Source organism: Octopus bimaculoides, chromosome 21, assembly GCF_046866305.1.
Source record: "Octopus bimaculoides isolate indiv1 chromosome 21, ASM4686630v1, whole genome shotgun sequence".
Classification (NCBI taxonomy): domain Eukaryota; kingdom Metazoa; phylum Mollusca; class Cephalopoda; order Octopoda; family Octopodidae; genus Octopus; species Octopus bimaculoides.
In genome coordinates this window covers 2,966,159-2,985,300 of record NC_142948.1, presented here as the reverse complement: position 1 = coordinate 2,985,300, position 19,142 = coordinate 2,966,159, and the positions used below count along the sequence as shown (strand labels likewise).

Genomic DNA, 19,142 nt, shown 5'->3' with positions numbered 1-19,142 from the left:
CACAGTAACGAAAACAATATTCTGTCAAAGACATCGATCACATACTTGTAGGCTGTTTGTGTGTCTGACTCAGGCAGAATTAGGAGAGAAAAAAAAAAAGGCAATCTCTCGTTTTTGGTCTCAAACTTGCGATGATTGCTTGTGAATTTCTGTAAAATGTTTTATTTATTTAGTTTTGTTTTCATGACATGTAGAAGGCGACATTAGCTTTGAAGTCTGAGAGAAATGAAACAAACGCTATCGCCCCCACCCCCGCTGTTTTCATGTTGATGACTTGAACAGTGAAACATTCGCACAATGTGTTTATATGTATTTATGTATATACCAAAGATAATGGTTGTGCGTGCGCATGAGCGTGTTCAGCTCTATGTATTTGTATTCACTCACACTCGCACAATGAATATATGTACGTGTGTATGAAAGATAATGGTTGTACGTGTGTGTTTCTGTTCTGTTTTCAATTATTTAAATTCTTCCTCTGAATCAGAAGCTGATTTCTAACAAATATACAAAGCAGGATCGTTGGAAAGAACATAATAAAACCAATGTCGCATTTTAAACTTGAGAAAAGCCTTGAAAACTTATAATGTGCAAGTTATGTATGTGTGCGTGTGTGTGTGTACATGTATATGTTTTGTGCATCTCTGTGTATGTGGCCAGGGTTCGTTCTTACCTACTTAATCTATGTAAAATCCGGAAACTTTGCTGCGTATGTAAAATCCAGGTTAGCATGCACTTTTCTGTTTTAAAACAGTTTAAGTAAATTTACGAAACGAAATCAATGTCGAAAAAGCCGTATTAATGATAACAGACGATTTATTATTATGATTTGTTTGGAATAAAATGTCATTGTTTGTGTGGTAGTAATTTTTTCTTTCTTTTGGTTCAAACTCTTGGTTTAGTTAAAAAACAAAACAAAACATTAAACAAAATTTGGCTGCCACTTTTCAATTTTTGTTTCAATTGATTTCATAATGTGAAAATGTGTGTGTATAGACACAAGGTGTACAAGATATTTGAGGACAGATGGATGTTTATAAAAAAAACAGCTATATAATAACAGATAATAACTTTATTTATCAAAATATACTCTGAGGTTAAAAATAAACCTTCTTTTCTATAATGTTATTCAATAAAGTCACCTTCAGCTTCAACAACTGCTTCTATATGAGATCTAAATCATCTACATGTTAATAAATAGTATATTATCTCAGACAGTGGTAGTTATCCATGTTTCAACAAAATAATGTTGCAATGATAATTCATCGCAAATGTCAGTTATATTTTGATGTGTATGAATATATTTGTCTCTTTAAGCTACCTGTTTAAGAGAATGATTAACCACAAACATCAGTGTTCCTCTTTTGTATAGATATGTTTGTGTTTAGTTAACTTAATTGAGTTTGAAAATTTGTTAGATATCACAATTGACATGTATTACCCACCTTATGAATGCAATTATATTTAGTAAAAATGACTTTGATGAGAGAATAATTTACTACAGATATTACAGTGATATGGCTTGTCTCTTGTATGAAAACGTTGTAAGACGTTTTTATGATAGAAAGTATCTCAAGTATGACAGTGATATGATTTCTGTCATACATGAATGTTTGTGAGTAGTTAAGATAACAATCTGTGACAATGATTTACCACATCCCACTGTGATATGGCTTCTTTTCTATTTGTGAATGATTAAAGTATTTTTACTTGAGAAGGATTTGCCACAGGTTTCACATGTGGCTTTTCTCCTGTGTAGTTATGTTTGTGTTTAGTTGAATGACCTGGGTTTAAATATGATTTGCCTCAGACACCACTGAGACAAGGTTTCTCTCTGTATGAATGTGCTTATGTGTTTTTAAGTTACCTGCTTGAGAGAATGATTTACCACACACATCACACTGATATGGCTTCTCACCTGTATGAATACGGCTGTGCACAGTTAAAGCATTTCTATAAGAGAATGATTTATCACAGATCTCACACTGATATGGCTTTTCTCTTCTGTGGATATGTTTGTGTTTAGTTAACTGACTTCTGTTAGAGAAGGGTTTCCCACAGATATTGCAGTTATATGACCTATCAACTGTATGCACACATTTGTATCTAGTTAAGACTTTTTGAGAGAATGATTTACCAGACATTACAGTGACTTGGCTTCTGTTCTGTATGAATTTGTTTGTGTATTGTTAAGAGACTCCAACAGGAGAATGATTTACCACAGATATTACAGTGATATGGCAATCCTCCACTATGAGTCAGTTTATGCTTTGAGTAGCGGCCAGGATCAGAGAATGATTTACTGCAGATATTACAATGATATGGCTTCTCTCCTGTGTGAATGCGTTTGTGAGTAGTTAAGTTACCTGCCTGAGAGAATGATTTACCACAGATATCACACTGATATGGTTTCTCACCAGTATGAATGCGTATGTGTATAATTAAGGCATTTCTATGAGAAAATGATTTACCACAAATATCACAGTGATATGGCTTCTCTGTTGTATGAATGAGTTTGTTTGTAGTTAAGTCAGTTGGGACAGAAAAAGATTTACTGTCGTTATTACAAGAATATAGTTCTACTCTTTTGTGTTTGGGTTTGTGAGAAGTAAAGTTATCAGTTTGAGAGAATGATTTATCATATACATTGCACTGATTTGTTGTCTCTCCTGCATGAATACGCATGTGTATAGTTAAAGAATTTCTACAAGAGAAGGATTTACCACAGATATCACAGTCATATAGCTTCCCACTTCTATGCGTATGTTTGTGTCTAGTTAAGGCATATTTTTGAGAGAATGGATTATTACAGATATCACAGTAATATAATTTTTCTCTTCTATGAATCAGTTTGTGTTTAGAGAAGTCACCCGGGTCAGAAAATGACTTGCTACATATCTCACAATATGGCTTCTTTCCAGTATGAATGTGTTTGTGAGTAGCTAAGTTACCTGCCTGAGTGAATGATTTACCACAGATAATACATTGATATGGCTTCTCCCCTGTATGAATGCGTATGTGTATAATTAAGGCAGTTCTATGATAAAATGACTTATCACAGACATTACAACGATATGGCCTCTCTCCTGTATGAATGCCTTTGTGAGAAGTGAAGTGAGCTAGATTAGAGAATGATTTACCACAGATATCACAGTGATATAGTTTCCTTTTCTTATGAATGAATTTGTGAGTCATTAAGTTATTAGTCTGAGAAAATGATTTACCACAGACATCACACTGATATGGCTTCTTTCCAGTATGAGTGCGTTTGTGAGAAGTCAAGTTACCAGCTTGTGCAAATGATTTTCCACAGATGTCACAATGATGCGGTTTCTCTCCAGTATGAATGCGTATGTGTATAATTAAGGCTTTTCTACGAGAGAAGGATTTACCACAAATGTTACAGTGATAGGGCTTTTCTTCTGTATGAATGCGTTTGTGAAAAGTTAAGTGAGCCAGATTAGAGAATGATTTACCACAGATATCACAATAATCCAGTTTCTCTCCTATATGAATTTGTTTGTGAATAGTTAAGTTACCAGTCTGAGAGAATGATTTACCGCAGACATCACAATGATATGGCTTGTCCCCTGTATGAATACGTTTGTGTATAGTTAGGGCATTTTTATGAGAAAATGATTTACTACAGATATCACAGTGATATGGTTTTTCTCCCGTATGAATATGTTTGTGTATGGTTAAAGAATTTCTGTGAGGGAATGATTTACCACAGTATTCACAGGGATATAACTTGTCTTCTCTATGTATATATTTATGCTTTGTAAACTGACCTGGGTCAGAGAATGATTTACCACAGACATCACAGTGATATGGTTTCTCTCCAGTATGAACATATCTGTGAGTAGTCAAGTTACCAGCCTGAGAGAATGATTTACCACAGATATCACACTGATATGGCTTCTCTCCTGTATGAACACGTTTGTGTATAGTTAAGAGATTTCTTTGTGAGAATGATTTACCGCAGATATTACACTGATATATCTTTCCTTCTGTATGAATGATCTTGTGTTTTGCTAAGTAACTTGGTTCAGAGAATGATTTACTGCATATATCACAGTGATATAGTTTCCCTCCTGAATGAATACGTTTATGAGTAGATAAGTTACCAGCCTGAGAGAATGATTTGCCACAGATATCACAGGGATAAGGTTTCTCTCCAGTATGAGTGCGTTTGTGTATAGTTAGAGCATTACTATGAGAAAAACATTTGCCACAGATATCACAGTGGTATGGCTTCTCTCCTTTATGAATATGTTTGTGTTTAGTTAACTCACAACTTTCAGAAAATGATTCACCACAAATATCACAGTGATATGGTCTCTCTCCTGTATGAATGTTGCAATGTTTGTTTAAGATATTTTCCTGCAAGAATGATGTATCACCAACATCGCACTTATATGGTTTCTCTTGTTTATGAAAACACATGTGTTTAGTCAAGTCTTTATTTCTAGTGAATGATTCCTTACAGATTTCACAAAGATATGGTTTGTCTCCTTTATGAACATATTTGTGACTTGTGAAGCTACTTTTTTCAGTGAATGACATTTTACAGATATCACAGTGGTACAATATTTTTCTTGTATCTTTCAAAATTTTATTGGGAAAAGCAATTCTTTCAGACTCTGTTAGGCATTGAGCCTGTTTCTCGCATAATTCATTTTCCCTAATTATTTTCCTTTGATCACTGGTTTTATATATTATTCCAAACAGTTGTCTCTACTGCTATATTTGAAACAATTGTGATCTTTGTGGACATCTGAAGATGCTTTAAACTTCCTTGTAAATTTGTCTTGGTTTAATTAGAATGCAAAATCACTTTGAACACATTCTAGACTGCAAGACTGAGAACAGTTCATAAGACTTATTTTATAGCAATTCAACTGTAAACATCTATGAACAGAAATATATCAATCCTGTACAGAATCTTTCTTTAGTCTTCAAAAATTGAGAACAATTTACAGATTTGAAGCAGAAAATTCTTTTGTGCTAGTGCTATCTGGTATTCTGAAATAAGATAGAAACAATATAAGATATAAGAGATACTTAAAAGTAAGCGATTTAACAGTGGAAATTTTACATGTCTACACTGACAAACTGTAAATAGCTTTTAGCTAAACAGTTGAGGCTTATCTTTTAAATTTGTTTTAATATTACATCATACATCTGTGAGCAAATTTTATGTATTTACAGACTAAAGCTATTCCTTCAGTGTGGAGGAGACAGTGGCAAGAGACGGAGTGGATATAGTGAATTACAAAAAGGGGCATTGGTGGTAGAGATGGAAAAACTGCAGGCAGGCTTATCAAATAATGTGCAAATACTATTTTCTGCTAAATCCAATCCCAAGGTTTTTGGTGGTACAAAGCTGTTGTGTAAAGTGCTTGCCCTAAGAACTACAGTGGGACTGAGCCCAAAGTCATGTGATTAGGATCAATACCATATTTCTGTGGTTTTCTGACAGTAAATGTTTTCCTGACACACACACATACAAAGTGAAAGCTTTTATAATTAATGTACACACAAAGATGGTTTCATAATCAGTACCGTCTTAAGATATGAGCACAATGGGCCATTTTTCACAGTCCCCATGAATCTTGGGGTCAAATGCTAATCTATGTAGGCTGTAGTTGTATATGTAGGGGCCTCAGTACATTGCTTCCCCTATGGACCTGTGATGTTGCTAAGATGATACCATTTATAATTTGTGTTTACACACCCAAGCATTGTACCTCTGAACTTGCTGCTATACTCATAAAACTTTGTGTGTCTGACACACATCTATCAAATCTTCCTGCCTACAAGCTCCACCCATCTCTCATTCAATAATGCCTTGATTACACCCATGTGAAGGTGGAGCTTCTGCTCAACTTTCAATCAACTCAGGTATTCCTGAGTTTAGTTTTGTCCCCACCTCTTCCTTCTGCATAACAATAATCTACTTACAATGTTCAATCTTATGCAGATGACATGACATTTCATTCCTCTCAAACTTCCCCTAATAATGCATCATTCACATACACCCTACACATCTTGCACTGATTTCATAAATTGAGACCTTGATAGTATCTTTCAGTGGGGCCATACCAACCTCATTTCTTTTAACAGCAAAAAGATTGAAGTACTATTCATAACAAAACACCACTGCACACACCCTGTATTCAACATGAATGGTACTCAACTAGAGCCCTTACAGTTTCACCATTTGTTGGGCATTTCCGTCTCTGAAGATCTCTCCAGCCATAGCAAAACTTGGATCAAACATTCCAAATACTGGCCCCTTCTCGTTATGGCCAGAAAAACAAGCAGCCAGCAACTGCTGACAATCTATAAAGCTTATGTGAGCCCTACAATGGAGTACTGCGCCCTCATTTGAGCTGCTACTGCCACATAGACATCCTGGAATTCATCAAGATAAAAGCCACTTGACTAATATTGATATTCAAACACTAACAGACATGCTGTCTCCTCTCTCTTTTCTATCGCTGCTATAATGATCTTTGCTCCTCGAATCAGTCTGTTCCACTCAGCCAACCCATCTTTCCACCTCTCGTCACTGTTGGTGCATGCTACCCGTCTGCCCCACCCTAAACGTTATATCTAGTATTTTATACCCAGGAAGAATATCGGCGCTCTCGATTCTCCATGTCATACCTATAGGTGTTAATCTGTAACCTTTTAAATGGAATATCAAATTCACCGGTTTCGGGGTGGATGGATTCCTATGTTTCAGATGTCGGAGATAACGTATATACAAAAAAAACCTTGTTTCTCATAAAATGGTGTATATTTAATTTACATTCAATTATTATTTACGATTATTTAACGCAGGGGGTAAAATTTAAATTATTATATATATATATATATTTTTTTTTTTTTTTTTTTTTTTTTTTGCATATTCGTAATCTCCGACATCTGAAACGTCAGAATCCGAAATATATTTTCTTTAAAAAATTCATTTTTCAAGGAGAGGTGCGATTCTGCATTAGCCCCAAAACGGTGTTGTTTCTCACCACACAAAATTGTCACTTTTTGAATTTCGAGTTTGAAAATTATTTTAAAATTCTGTGAAAAAAAAAAGAAAAGGTTTTGCTAACTAATATTGTCTGCTACTTCAAAAATCCCCCCCCAAAAAAAAAAAAAAAAAAAGCTCAAGAAATGAAAAAAAAAAAGGGTGGGGTTAGGCAAAAGTTTCGGTAAGTTATTTTAAGAAATATAATTTTAAAATTTCTTTACTACTACAGAATCATAATCTTACATGCTGCAAAAATATAAATCTGAAGAAATTGTCGAAAAAGATACGAAGAAACAAAATCGTTTACACGGTTCTTCGACAAATACTCTGTTATATATATATATATATATGAATGAAAGCAGGAAAAAAGATGCTTGCAATAAATAAAATACCTCGTATAATATGTTTGTGTGTGTTGATGAATAGAAGGTGACTAACAGAAATATATATACGTGTGTATATGATGATATGGAAGGTAGGTTTAATGTTGCGTGCAAAATTGACTCCAAAACAGATGGAAAAGATTATTTTGTCTAAGGTGGCAATCTGAGATCAATATCCGGTTGAACATGCGCCTTGGCGATTTGCCAGCAGAAGCATGTCTCTGCTACATACATACTCATATGCGCACACATACGTACACCCAGCTAATATAGCTATTTATCTATCTATTTATAATACAGGGGAAACCGTTTACTGTAATCGTAGACATTATTATCAGTCGGTTATTGATATCTAAAAATATTCATCCCAAAGTAATCACAAGTAGTATTTATATACTTTCGGATGAAGACAGTCAGCCGTCACTCGCGATAGACTATAGCTTGATAACGTGTACCGTGCTTTCACTAATTGTTTTAGGTACTTATGAAGTAGCGAGCATTAACACACCATCGGTTCTTCATCCTTGACCCAGCGACACGTCTGCGATGTGAAAGTTGGAGGGTGAGTGAGAGGTGCATGATAATTCGACTGGCTCTCTTTGAAGTCGAATAGAATGTTACAACGTGAAAGAAAAAAAGTAATCGAACGCCCGACCGTAGACTCATGAGCTAAATACTCTAACCAATAGGCCAAATGTCTCTGTAAGACCCTTCTACCTCCCATTTCGTTACCTTATGCCTTATCATTCAGCGGACATCCCATAATTCAACTTCCGTTGTGTCAGTATACAAAGATTTTATATCATTTTCAAACTATGAATGACTTTCTGTAAAGAACTGTCATTTATTCTGTGATAGCGTTCTGTGAACCCAATTCCATTGACAAGGTATATCTATCTTTAACCCTTTATCTAAACGTCTGCCTACAGAACTTATGCACAAACATTATTAGCTTCCAATTGTTGGCGAAAACCAACAACTGGAAGCTAATAATGTATAAAGGCCAAGCTACTTTCTTCCAGTTCAAACGTCTTTACTGAACTATTTTTAGATTTGTATTAATTTATTTTCATTTAACTGTCTTTTCTTCGTTCATTTATTTTATGTTTGTTTTTACTGAGTAACAGTGTAACTAAAGTTACTGGTCGAATGGAAAGTCGCTTCAGGTCCCTCACTACCATTAAATAAAGTTGAGGACGTAGGCCTTATTCGCTGCTTTCTTGGTAAGGATTTTATGTGTGCAGATTTCTCAAACCCATTTCTTTTAAACTGGCAAGTGTTGCTGTTGTCTGATCAGTCCGTCTGATTATTTCCACCCCTCATAGAGTGATATCTGTGAAACCAAGTTAAGTAAAACTTCTGCAACACTCCCAGCTTGTTGTTGAGTGATGGAAAGAGAAAATCTCGCATCGTAACTGACAATGTTTCCTTCATACATTATCGCCAAGCTCAGTTCATAACAAACACATGCAAAGTTGTTCTGTAGGACTAACTACTGTTACATTGTACTCAAATAGTAAATATAAGTGTTTTGAGTAACTTGGTGTGTCTTCTAACTTGCACCGGTTCAATAGCCTCCAATAAAGAGCAACAAGGTAAGGACATTAGAACCGTTTGACTCTGATGTAAATATCGAAAACCTTTGAAGATGATCTAAAAAAATCGGATTAGTCCCCTCTGTGAGACTGTGTAAAACGACTGAATCCAGCTCAGGATCCTGACCTGACAATCGAATTTTTCGCTGTCTTGGTTCATGAGCTAGGGTTGGCGACTGCGATGTACAGTGATGTTCTCTGCTTTCTGAGAGCCAGTTTGATTTGTACAAGACCGACAGCTTAGTTGGATCCATCATACATCAGCCACAAGTTCTTTGTGCAGCATAGTGCTGTTTTCTACTGGAATTCAGAGTTTGTAATGTTGGAATTAATGAATGATGTTTATGTTGCAAAAGTACCACATGTTTTTCCCTCTACAATAGTGTTGAGCTAAGTCCTCTAAGATAACCAGAAGACTGGCTCCAAACTGGTCCTATGATTATTTCTATTTATTTCTAGAAGTAGGATGCACTGCCATAGATAGTACTTCTGAGCTACTTCTATTATGTTTCTGCATCTCCCATTTGTGATTGAGGACCAACCGTGTTTTCAAAGGATTTTCAGAATGAAGTCTCATATAAGCAGAATGTTCACCAGTGTCAACAGTGGTTCCAGAAATTCCGAGCTGGAAACTACAGCCTCATCCTGAAAGATCTCTAGAGCAAACCCTGGTGGAACTTAATCCTATCGTAACTGTTGAAGAACTAGCAGAGAAGCTTGGATTTGGTCATTCAACCATTCATTGACACCTGCATACCATTGGAACAGTCAGCAAATTGGGTCAGTGGGTTCCTCACAAACTCTTCTTTGCTGTCATGTCTCATGAATGAACCTTTTTCAGAATGAATAGTGACTGATGACGAGAAATGGGTTCTCTATAAAAATGTCAAGCGCTGAAGACAGTGGGTAGGGAAAGGAGAAACACTGGTACCCCAGGTTTAAGAAGGCCTTCACCCACGTTAGGTGTTGTTATCTGTTTGGTAGAAAATGAAAGATTTAGTCCATTTTGAACTTTTAAACGCAAACCAAACAGTAACAAAGATTTACTGCGAGCAACTTGAGCAACTTAAGTCAGCACTAGAAGAAAAACTGTTTTTGGTTTCAAGATGGAAGGTGTTCTTCCATCAGGATAATTCTTGGCCACAAATAGTGAGGATGATATTCCATAGGCTGGAGCAGTTTGAATGGAAAACAATGTCCCATCCACCATATTCATTGGACATTGTCCCATCTGATTATCATTTATTCCACAGTCTTCAAAATCATTTGAATGGCAAAAATATGAATCCTGTAGATGAGGTCAGAACAATAGTAGAGTAATTTTTGTTGCAGACAAATGAATTTTGGAAGAGGGGCCTTGCAAGTCTACCAGATAGATGGAAGAACATTGTAGAAAAATGAAGGAGAGTATATTTTAGATAAAAAAGTATAAAAGAACTGCAAGATTTTGGGGATGATCCGATATATGCAATGTTGCACAAAATGTGAATGTGTAGCAGTAGTCTGTAAATTTGTAGATGCCATACAAGGTTGTATGATGTAATTTTAATAGCAAATTAAAATGGAAACCCTAATTGTTCAGCTGAATATTTCTATCTACAGTTTACCAGTGTATAAAAAGAAAATTTCCACTTTTAAATATCCCCTGTAACTTAGTGTTTCTCTATTATTTCAGAATACCAGATGCCACTGGCATGGAAGAAATCTTTACTTCAGATGTATCATTTATATTTGTCATCTTTTAAAGTGTAAATGAAGATGTTGTACAGAACAGACGTAACCCTTTTTATATGAATCTAGAGGTGGAGTTTCTGTGAACTGAGACTAAGATCAAGACATATTGAGAAAGAAGTTTGCAGCATTTTCAGATATTAAAAGGAAAAAAGATTAATGGAAATATAGCAGAAATATGTGTTAGGTAAAGATATATAAAAGCATATGAGAAGAAAAATATCTGTATACTGTTGTGAAAGAAAATATATTATGGAAAATGAATTATGTGAGAATGAGAGTAAATGTAAAACAGAGTCTAAAGGAAATGATTTTCCTGTTAGAAGACCAAAAGAAAAAGGAAAAACATACGAATGTGATATCTGTAAAAAGTCATTTTCCCATAAATGTAACCTAACTACTCACAGACGCATTCATACAGGAGAGAAACCATATATATGTAATATTTGTGGGAAATCATTCTATGGAAGTAGTGACTTAACTAGACACAAACGTATTCATACAGGAGAGAAGCCATATCACTGTGATATTTGTGGCAAATCATTCTCTCAGAAGGATCAGTTAACTATACACAAACGTGTTCACACAGGAGAGAAACCGTATTGTTGTGATGTCTGTGGTAAATCATTCTCTCAAAGGAGTCCTTTAACTACTCACAAACGTATTCACACAGGAGAAACCCCATATCATTGTGATATATGTGGTAAATCATTCTCTGTAACAGGACATTTAACTACTCATCAACATATTCATACAGGAGGCAAGCCATATCACTGTGATATCTGTGGTAAATTATTCTCTAGAAGTAGTCACTTAACTACTCACAAGCGTATACATACAGGTGAAAAGCCATATTGCTGTGATGTTTGTGGTAAATCTTTCTCCAAAAGTGGTGATTTAATGCCTCATAAACGTATTCATACAGGGGAAAAGCCATATCACTGTGATATCTGTGGTGAATCATTTTCTCGGAAAGGTGTCTTAAGTACACACAAACGCATTCATACAGGAGAGAAACCACATCGCTGTGACACTTGTGGCAAATCATTCTCTCGAAGTAGTCACTTAGCTACTCATAAATATATTCATACTGGAGAGAGGCCATATGACTGTGATATCTGTGGTAAATCATTCTCTGAAAGTAGTACCTTGACTAAACACAAACGTATTCATACAGGGGAGAAGCCATATCACTGTAATATTTGTGGCGAATCTTTCTCTCGAAAAGGTATCTTAACAACACACAAACGCATTCATACAGGAGAGAAACCATATCACTGTGATATCTGTGCTAAATCATTCTCTAGACGTAGTCAGTTACTTACTCACCAATATTTGCATTCTGGTGAGAAACCATATCACTGTGATATTTGTAGTAAATCCTTCTCTGAAAGTAGTACTTTAACTAAACACAAGCGCATTCATACAGGAGAGAAGCCACATCACTGTGGTATCTGTGGCAAATCGTTCTCTCGTAGTGGTGACTTAACTACTCACATACGCATTCATACAGGAGAGAAACCATATCACTGTGATGTCTGTGGTGAATCGTTCTCACAGACTGGAAACTTAATTCGACACAAGTATATTCATACAGGAGGAAAACTAGATAACTGATATCTGTACTAAATCCCACTCTTAAACATTCACTTGGCTGCACATCTATTCATACAGATGAATATTAATGTCAAAATTTATTCAATGGGAAGAAGAATAAAAACAACAAATTATATAACCATAATTGTATTGATAGAGTGACGATATAACAGTGTGACAACAACCTTGTGAGATTATAGTGTATACAACAAATACACCTCTGTTGGTGAAATATTCAAAGTAATTTTTGTGAGAACATAGATTCTGGCTAACTTATTTTCAAAGAAGAGAAAAGATAGATTTGATTTGTTATTGTTGGTAAATAACTGCAAAATGTATTGTCTTTAATTAAGTGCAACATCACTAGTACAGTTTGTGGCACGAATAAAATACATAAGCCATAGAAGAAAATATTTCCTCATAACATAATGAGATGCATATATAAATAAATGTGATATAGACATTGATTTGTGTATCTTTAATCTTTTTACTTGTTTCACCCATTCGATTGTGGCCATGCCGGGGCACCACATTCCAAGGTTTAGTTGAACAAATTGCCGCAGTAATTTTATTTTTAAGCCTGGTATTTATGCTATGGTTCTCTTTTGCTGAACTGCTAAGTTGTGGACAGCTGCATCAAGAAGAACCAATTCCTAATTGTGGAAGGGGTAGACCCAGAAAGACATGGGAGGAAGTGATGAGAAAGGATTTTCGGACTTGGGCCTCACAGAGATGACAAAGAACTGAGACTTCTGGTGCCTCGCTGTGCTAAGTCAAATCGTGGCTGGACTTGCAAACTGGCATGTCCTCTACATCTCTCTCTAAATCAAGAGAGTCTTGTCTTATGAGCTCATGTGTGCTCCTTATTCCCAACAACTCTGTGAATCATTGGGATTATATATAGATACGTGTGTATATAAATAAATATATAAGTATACATATATGTATATGTGTGTATGTATATATATTATATGTTTTTATGTGCTGCTGCTATTTCATGTGATAAGAGCATACCAGACAGTATTTTTTAACATATCTGGTGTCCTAGCATAGTCGTCAGCCACTGCCCACATGACATAAAAAACTAAAAACTGGATGATAGGAGGTGAGAAAGAAGTAGATTTAAAAGGAGCAAGATTGAAAAACCGGAAAACGAAAAAGAAGACAAAAGGGAGTGAATTAGAGTTACGTCCCCTTCGAAAGTAAATTTATAACGCTGAACGGATAGTGGCCTAGTGTCTGCAGCACATCTGTTCAATCTGGCATTTTCCAGTTTGTCAACAAGATAATCAAGTGATGGAAAATACTTAGAAAATTATACAGACAAAATTCTAAATTTGCTTGGAAAAGCCTCTACACCTAGGAAGCAATCAAGCAGCAAGTTTTTAACTTCCCTTATCCACAGTTCTAACTTGTTGGTGAAAGACTTTAATTTACCTGTAATTGTTAAACTAAAAATTGATTAAAATTAACATATAATAATTTATGTAAATTATAAGTAAATCAAAAGTTAAAATTTAGGACTACCAAACAATTTACTTACAGACAATCCCGGTTTAGATGCAGAAATGTGATATATTGTAACAAAACTGTTGTTCGTCATGTATCAATTTATATTTACCATATTTTACGATTTATATAATTAATTTATATTTACGCTCAAACTTTGTGAATGTTTTTGGATTGATGTTTCCCAAAAATCCTGAAGATATTTTTTGTGGCACTCCATGAGTCTCTTGCAGCACACCATTGTGCCGCGGTACACAGTTTAGCAGACACTGCCTTACACAGACTATATTTTTCTTTAAACACTGATTTTCTAAAGGACATACAATTTTGTTTTTACAATTATTCACTTATAAGTGGATAGAAATAGATTCTGCTGAATTTAGCAAGATTATTGGATTGATTATTCTTATCATAGTTCATAATTTTCAAGCACGAAAACTTGACTCAACTTTGGAGTTTTGGAAATGACATCCCAACTTTTTACACACGCACATGAATACAAAGATCCACATGCACATATATATTAATAATGTCCACAAATACATGACAGGTATATGTAATACTGAAATACGCAACCCATAGTGATTCCATGTTTAGAAGTCAATGGCTTAATAAAGTACAACTGTAAAAACTAATGTGGAACAAAAACATAGACAAATATGTTAAAATAACAAATTAGAAAAAATAATAAAAACGTACAAAACACTATAGAAATCAATGAAGAGACAAAAGAAATAGATCTTTATTTAGAAACCTACAATGAACAGGTCATTTCACAGACACGAAACTATAAATTTCATAGGGTACAACCTGAAAGTTGACACTGCTACAATGCAGAAAATTTCTGTCTCATTATTGGCTAAAAATACAGTTTTTTCAATTTTTAAATGTCTAACATTTTTGTCAAATTTTTTCTCTACAAGTTCATGGCTTCACAGAAATAAGCATGGAAAACTGAAATAACATAACTGATTTTCAGATTTTCTTACTTTCATTCTGTGAACGAAACAAATTACATCCGTTTTACTGATAAAAGTAGAAAAAACGATTGAATAAAGAACACAATGTCAAGAAAAAAATATGTTGTTTAAATTACAAGTATTGTTTGGCGGTCATTGGGGTGGTCAAGTATATAGCTACTATACACATAGATATACTATGATACACGTATAAAGATATATATATATATATATATACACAAATACACACTTCCCAAGAACGAATCATGTGAGGGAATAAGAAAGTGTATTAGTTGACACTCAAGAAAAATGGAAAAGTCTTTGACATTTCAAGCTCAAGTTCTTCAACAGAAAGGAATGACGTAAGAAATGGAGAGAGAGAGAGAGAGAGAGAGAAACAAAAAGTAAAGAGTAAAAAGGTATGTATCATCATCATCATCATCGTTTAACGTCCGCTTTCCATGCTGGCATGCGTTGGACGATTTGACTGAGGACTGGCGAACCAGATGGCTACACCAGGCTCTAATCTGATCTGGCAGAGTTTCTACAGCTGGATGCCCTTCCTAACGCCAACCATTCTGAGAGTGTAGTGGGTGCTTTTATGTGCCAACGGCACGACGGCCAGTCAGGCAGTACTCAGGTGGTGTATTTATAAAAATTTTCAGAATTCAAAAGAACTAAGTATTTAACTAGTAAAAACACTCAGGTAGAGTCAGGGATAGCACACCTGTGTACCGACAACGTATACTGACATATACCATATTTTAACGAGTATAAAGAACACTTTTTTTGTCAAAAATTAGGTTTAAAAAAATATTAGTTTCTTATACATGGATAGTATTATAATCCCTTTCAAAACCTTTTTTTCAAATTTTAATCCCGCCAAATTAGGTTCCTGATACACGTTAAAATATGGATTTGCCCTTGCAGTTATGCATACATTCACAAGTAACTGACTGAAAACACAATGTGCCAACAATGTCATACCAGGGCACACTCGCTGCATGTATTCCACTTTGACTATAGACTCCTGGCAACAACCACAACTATGATTCACAGGTGCTATTTGCATGGCACTGTCAATGAGCAGAAATATCAATGAGACATCTGAAGTAAGAAATACTTTTATGGCAATGTCAGCTGGTATTTCTAAAATAATAGAGAAACAGTATAAGATGTAAGGGATACTAAAAAGCAGAGATTAAACAGTGGAAAATTTACTTTGAAAATTTATTTACTTTTGTATGAATGTATTTGTGTGTAGTTAATTGCCCTTTCTGTGAGAATGATTTACAACAGATATCACATTGATAGGGTTTCTCTCCTATATGAATACGCTTATGATTAGTTATGGAACTACTCCTAGAGAATGTTTTACCACAAATATCACAGTGATATGGCCTCTCACCTGTATGAACACGCTTATGAGAAGATAAGGAACTACTTTCAGAGAAAGATTTACCACATATATTACAGAAATATGGTTTTTCTCCTGTATGAACACGCTTATGTTTAATTATGTCACTGCTTGAAGAGAAAGATTTACCACAGATATCACAGTGATACGGTTTCTCTCCGGTATGTGTCCGTTTGTGCTTTGTTAAGTCATTTTGAGAGAATGATTTGCCACATATATTACAGTAATGCAGCTTTACTCCTGTGTGAATGTTTTTGTGTCTCATTAGGTTACTTTTAATTGTGAATGATTTACCACAAATATCACAGTGATATCGTTTCTCTCCAGTATGGACACTTATGTGTTTAGACAGGCAATATTTCTGAGAGAATGATTTACCACAAATTTCACAGTGGTATGGCTTCTCTCCTGTATGAATCCGTTTGTGTACAGTTAGTACAGTTGCATGGGAAAATGATTTCCCACAGACATCACAGAGATATGGCTTCTCTCCAGTATGGATATTTTTGTGATTAGCCAGACGAAGTTTTTGAGAGAATGATTTACCACAAATATCACAATAGTATTGCCTCTCTCCTGTAAGAATATTTTTGTGAGTACTTAAATTACATTTTTGAGAGAATGATTTACCACGAATATCACAGTCATATGGTTTCTCTCCTGTGTGGATTGTTCTGTGATTAGTTAGGCGAAAGTTATAAGAGAATGATTTACCACAAATATCACAATGATATGATTTCTCTCTTGTATGAATACGTTTGTGACCTGTTAAGGCATTTCTGTTACAGAATGATTTACCACAGATGTCACAATGATATGGTTCCTCTCCTGTATGAATGCATTGGTGTAGGGTTAAGCGACTTTTTTCAGTAAAGGTTTTGCCACAGATATTACAGCAATAAGGTTTACCTCTTGTGTGGATGTATTTGTGACGACTTAGGTGATGTTTTTGAGAAAATGATTTACCACAGATATCACAATGATATGGTTTCTCTCCTGTATGAATGCGTTTGTGACTAGTTAGATTACCTCTATGAGAGAATGATTTACCACAGATATCACAGTGGTATGATATTTTCTCTACTTCCTTCAGTATCTCATCAGGAAAATCAATTGTTTCTGACTCTGTTTTAATTTGAATTGGTTTCTCACAGAATTCATCTTCCATAATTATTCTTCTCTGACCACTTCTCTTTTTCTTGTATTTTCTTAATTATTTCTGCTGCTATATTTAAATCACACATAACTTTTGTTGATATTTGAAGATATTGCAAACTCCTTTGTAAATTTCTCCAAGTCTAATTAAAATGCAACCTAATCTTGAACATATTCCATAGAGAAATTTTTTGAATGATCTTAAGCTACAACAATAAATATTTCACTCCAGTTCTACGTTTATAGAAACGAAGTGATATCCATTCTGTATAACATCTTCCTTTACTTTTTAAAAGATAATCAATATTGATGGTACATCAGAAGTAAAAAGATGGTATGTCAATGTCATCTGATGTTTCTGAAATAAAAGAGAAACAGTGTAAGATATAGGGGGGCATTATGTTATTTCCTACAATATCGGTTTAGTGAAACAATTTTTTTTTTTGAGCGGTACATACCCTTCTAACACGGTATATTCACAAACAATAAGGTGTAATTTGAGGGAAAATTTAGCAACAACTTGAAGCAGGTGAAATGCCAATGTCGTCACGTCGCTCCTGATGCTGTTTAGTACCACCTGTTGTTTTATTAAATGAAAACAAACACTCCTTATTGATGAACAAAAAAAAAAGATTGTTATAACATTAAACTAAAAAAATACGCATATAATTGAGATTAATGACGACATTTGAGTTGGTGGAGAATAGCTTGGTCTTTTTCCAATATTCGCTTCCAATTGTTGGTTAAAAAAAGGTAAATTTTGATAAATGAAAGGCGCTTATCAAAATTTACCAAAAAATGTAGACTGTTTGTAAGTATTGTAGGTAGACGTCAAGATAATGGGATAAATGTACCTTGTCAATGGAATTGGGTTCACAGAACACTGTCATGGAGAACAACAACAACACTGGAGTTGTATGGAATAAATAAGTCATTACTGGGATCCACGATGGAATGTGGGGGGGGGGGAAATACGAAACAGATATTTCCGGAAAATAGAGACGACGGAAGCAGAATCATTGGCTGTTCATTGGAAAAGTGAATGTAAAGATAAATGAGTACTGTTGACGAAAATATACATGCTTATATTGGGTAACTGTGTGTTTACGTTTTAGCAAAAATACGAGAGTCAGTGATATGATGCGGTACAGAAAGTTAGTAAACACTTTGTACATCAGAATACGGAACGGGGGTCAGGATATACGTTCATAATATCTGTGACAAATTCAATTTGTACAAACATGTGTTTCATTCAAGAATGTCAAAAGGAAATGTTTTGTTTTGTTCCAATAAAATAATTAATTTTTACAGTCTTTTAGAACGCTGAACAGTTGTGAGCAAAAGGGATTTTTTCATATGCGTAGTTAAAAAAAAATAGACTCCTAAAACAAAAAAAAGTGAAAACTTTTGTGGGGGAGGATTAAAATTTTGAAATGCAGATTCGGAATCTCCGCAGTCGAAAATATGGGTTTCTGTAAGAAAAAAAAATAATAATCGAAAGCGGGTGCAGTCGATATCCCTTACCTCTGCCAAGAAATCTAAACCGATGACATTTACTATCTGATATCTAAGCATTTACATATACTTCTTGCTTTCTCAGGATATGCAAGTCTTTTTTTTTTTTTTTTTTTTAATAGTTTTTCCCCCGGATGAATCTACTTTCATTATCATTTCTGCCGTTATACGCACTTAACACAAAAGCTATATATTACACTAACACACATACACGTGTATATGTTTACGTTAGTGTGTTTGTTGACGCGT

At 34.8% G+C, this 19,142-nt stretch overlaps 4 protein-coding genes across 6 annotated transcripts in view; 2 read left to right on the top strand and 2 right to left on the bottom strand.

The window, feature by feature from the left end:
- The window catches only part of LOC106868788 (UBX domain-containing protein 11), a 283,501-nt gene that overhangs the window by 22,810 nt on the left and 241,549 nt on the right, over nucleotides 1-19,142 (top strand). The window lies entirely within an intron of this gene.
- LOC128250457 (uncharacterized) lies at nucleotides 803-7,598 on the bottom strand. The gene is made up of 2 exons (XM_052975529.2): nucleotides 7,426-7,598; nucleotides 803-5,025 (listed from the first exon to the last, which is right to left on the bottom strand). Exon 2 carries the CDS (start codon nucleotides 4,564-4,566, stop codon nucleotides 2,134-2,136), a length of 2,433 nt encoding a protein of 810 aa, XP_052831489.2. The 5' UTR covers nucleotides 4,567-5,025; nucleotides 7,426-7,598; the 3' UTR covers nucleotides 803-2,133.
- On the top strand, nucleotides 7,620-12,805 carry LOC106884110 (uncharacterized). The gene is made up of 2 exons (XM_052975558.2): nucleotides 7,620-8,303; nucleotides 10,687-12,805. Exon 2 carries the CDS (start codon nucleotides 10,950-10,952, stop codon nucleotides 12,357-12,359), a length of 1,410 nt encoding a protein of 469 aa, XP_052831518.2. The 5' UTR covers nucleotides 7,620-8,303; nucleotides 10,687-10,949; the 3' UTR covers nucleotides 12,360-12,805.
- On the bottom strand, nucleotides 14,566-19,139 carry LOC106884123 (uncharacterized). 3 transcript variants are annotated; one of them, XM_014935353.3, is made up of 2 exons: nucleotides 18,903-19,139; nucleotides 14,566-17,736 (listed from the first exon to the last, which is right to left on the bottom strand). In XM_014935353.3, the coding sequence occupies exon 2, from the start codon at nucleotides 17,389-17,391 to the stop codon at nucleotides 16,024-16,026; it is 1,368 nt and encodes a 455-aa protein (XP_014790839.2). In that variant the 5' UTR covers nucleotides 17,392-17,736; nucleotides 18,903-19,139; the 3' UTR covers nucleotides 14,566-16,023. The 3 variants fall into 3 exon arrangements, with proteins under 3 accessions (XP_014790839.2, XP_014790836.2, XP_014790837.2); XM_014935350.3 differs by having other exon boundaries at nucleotides 18,233-19,114; XM_014935351.3 differs by having other exon boundaries at nucleotides 17,837-19,065.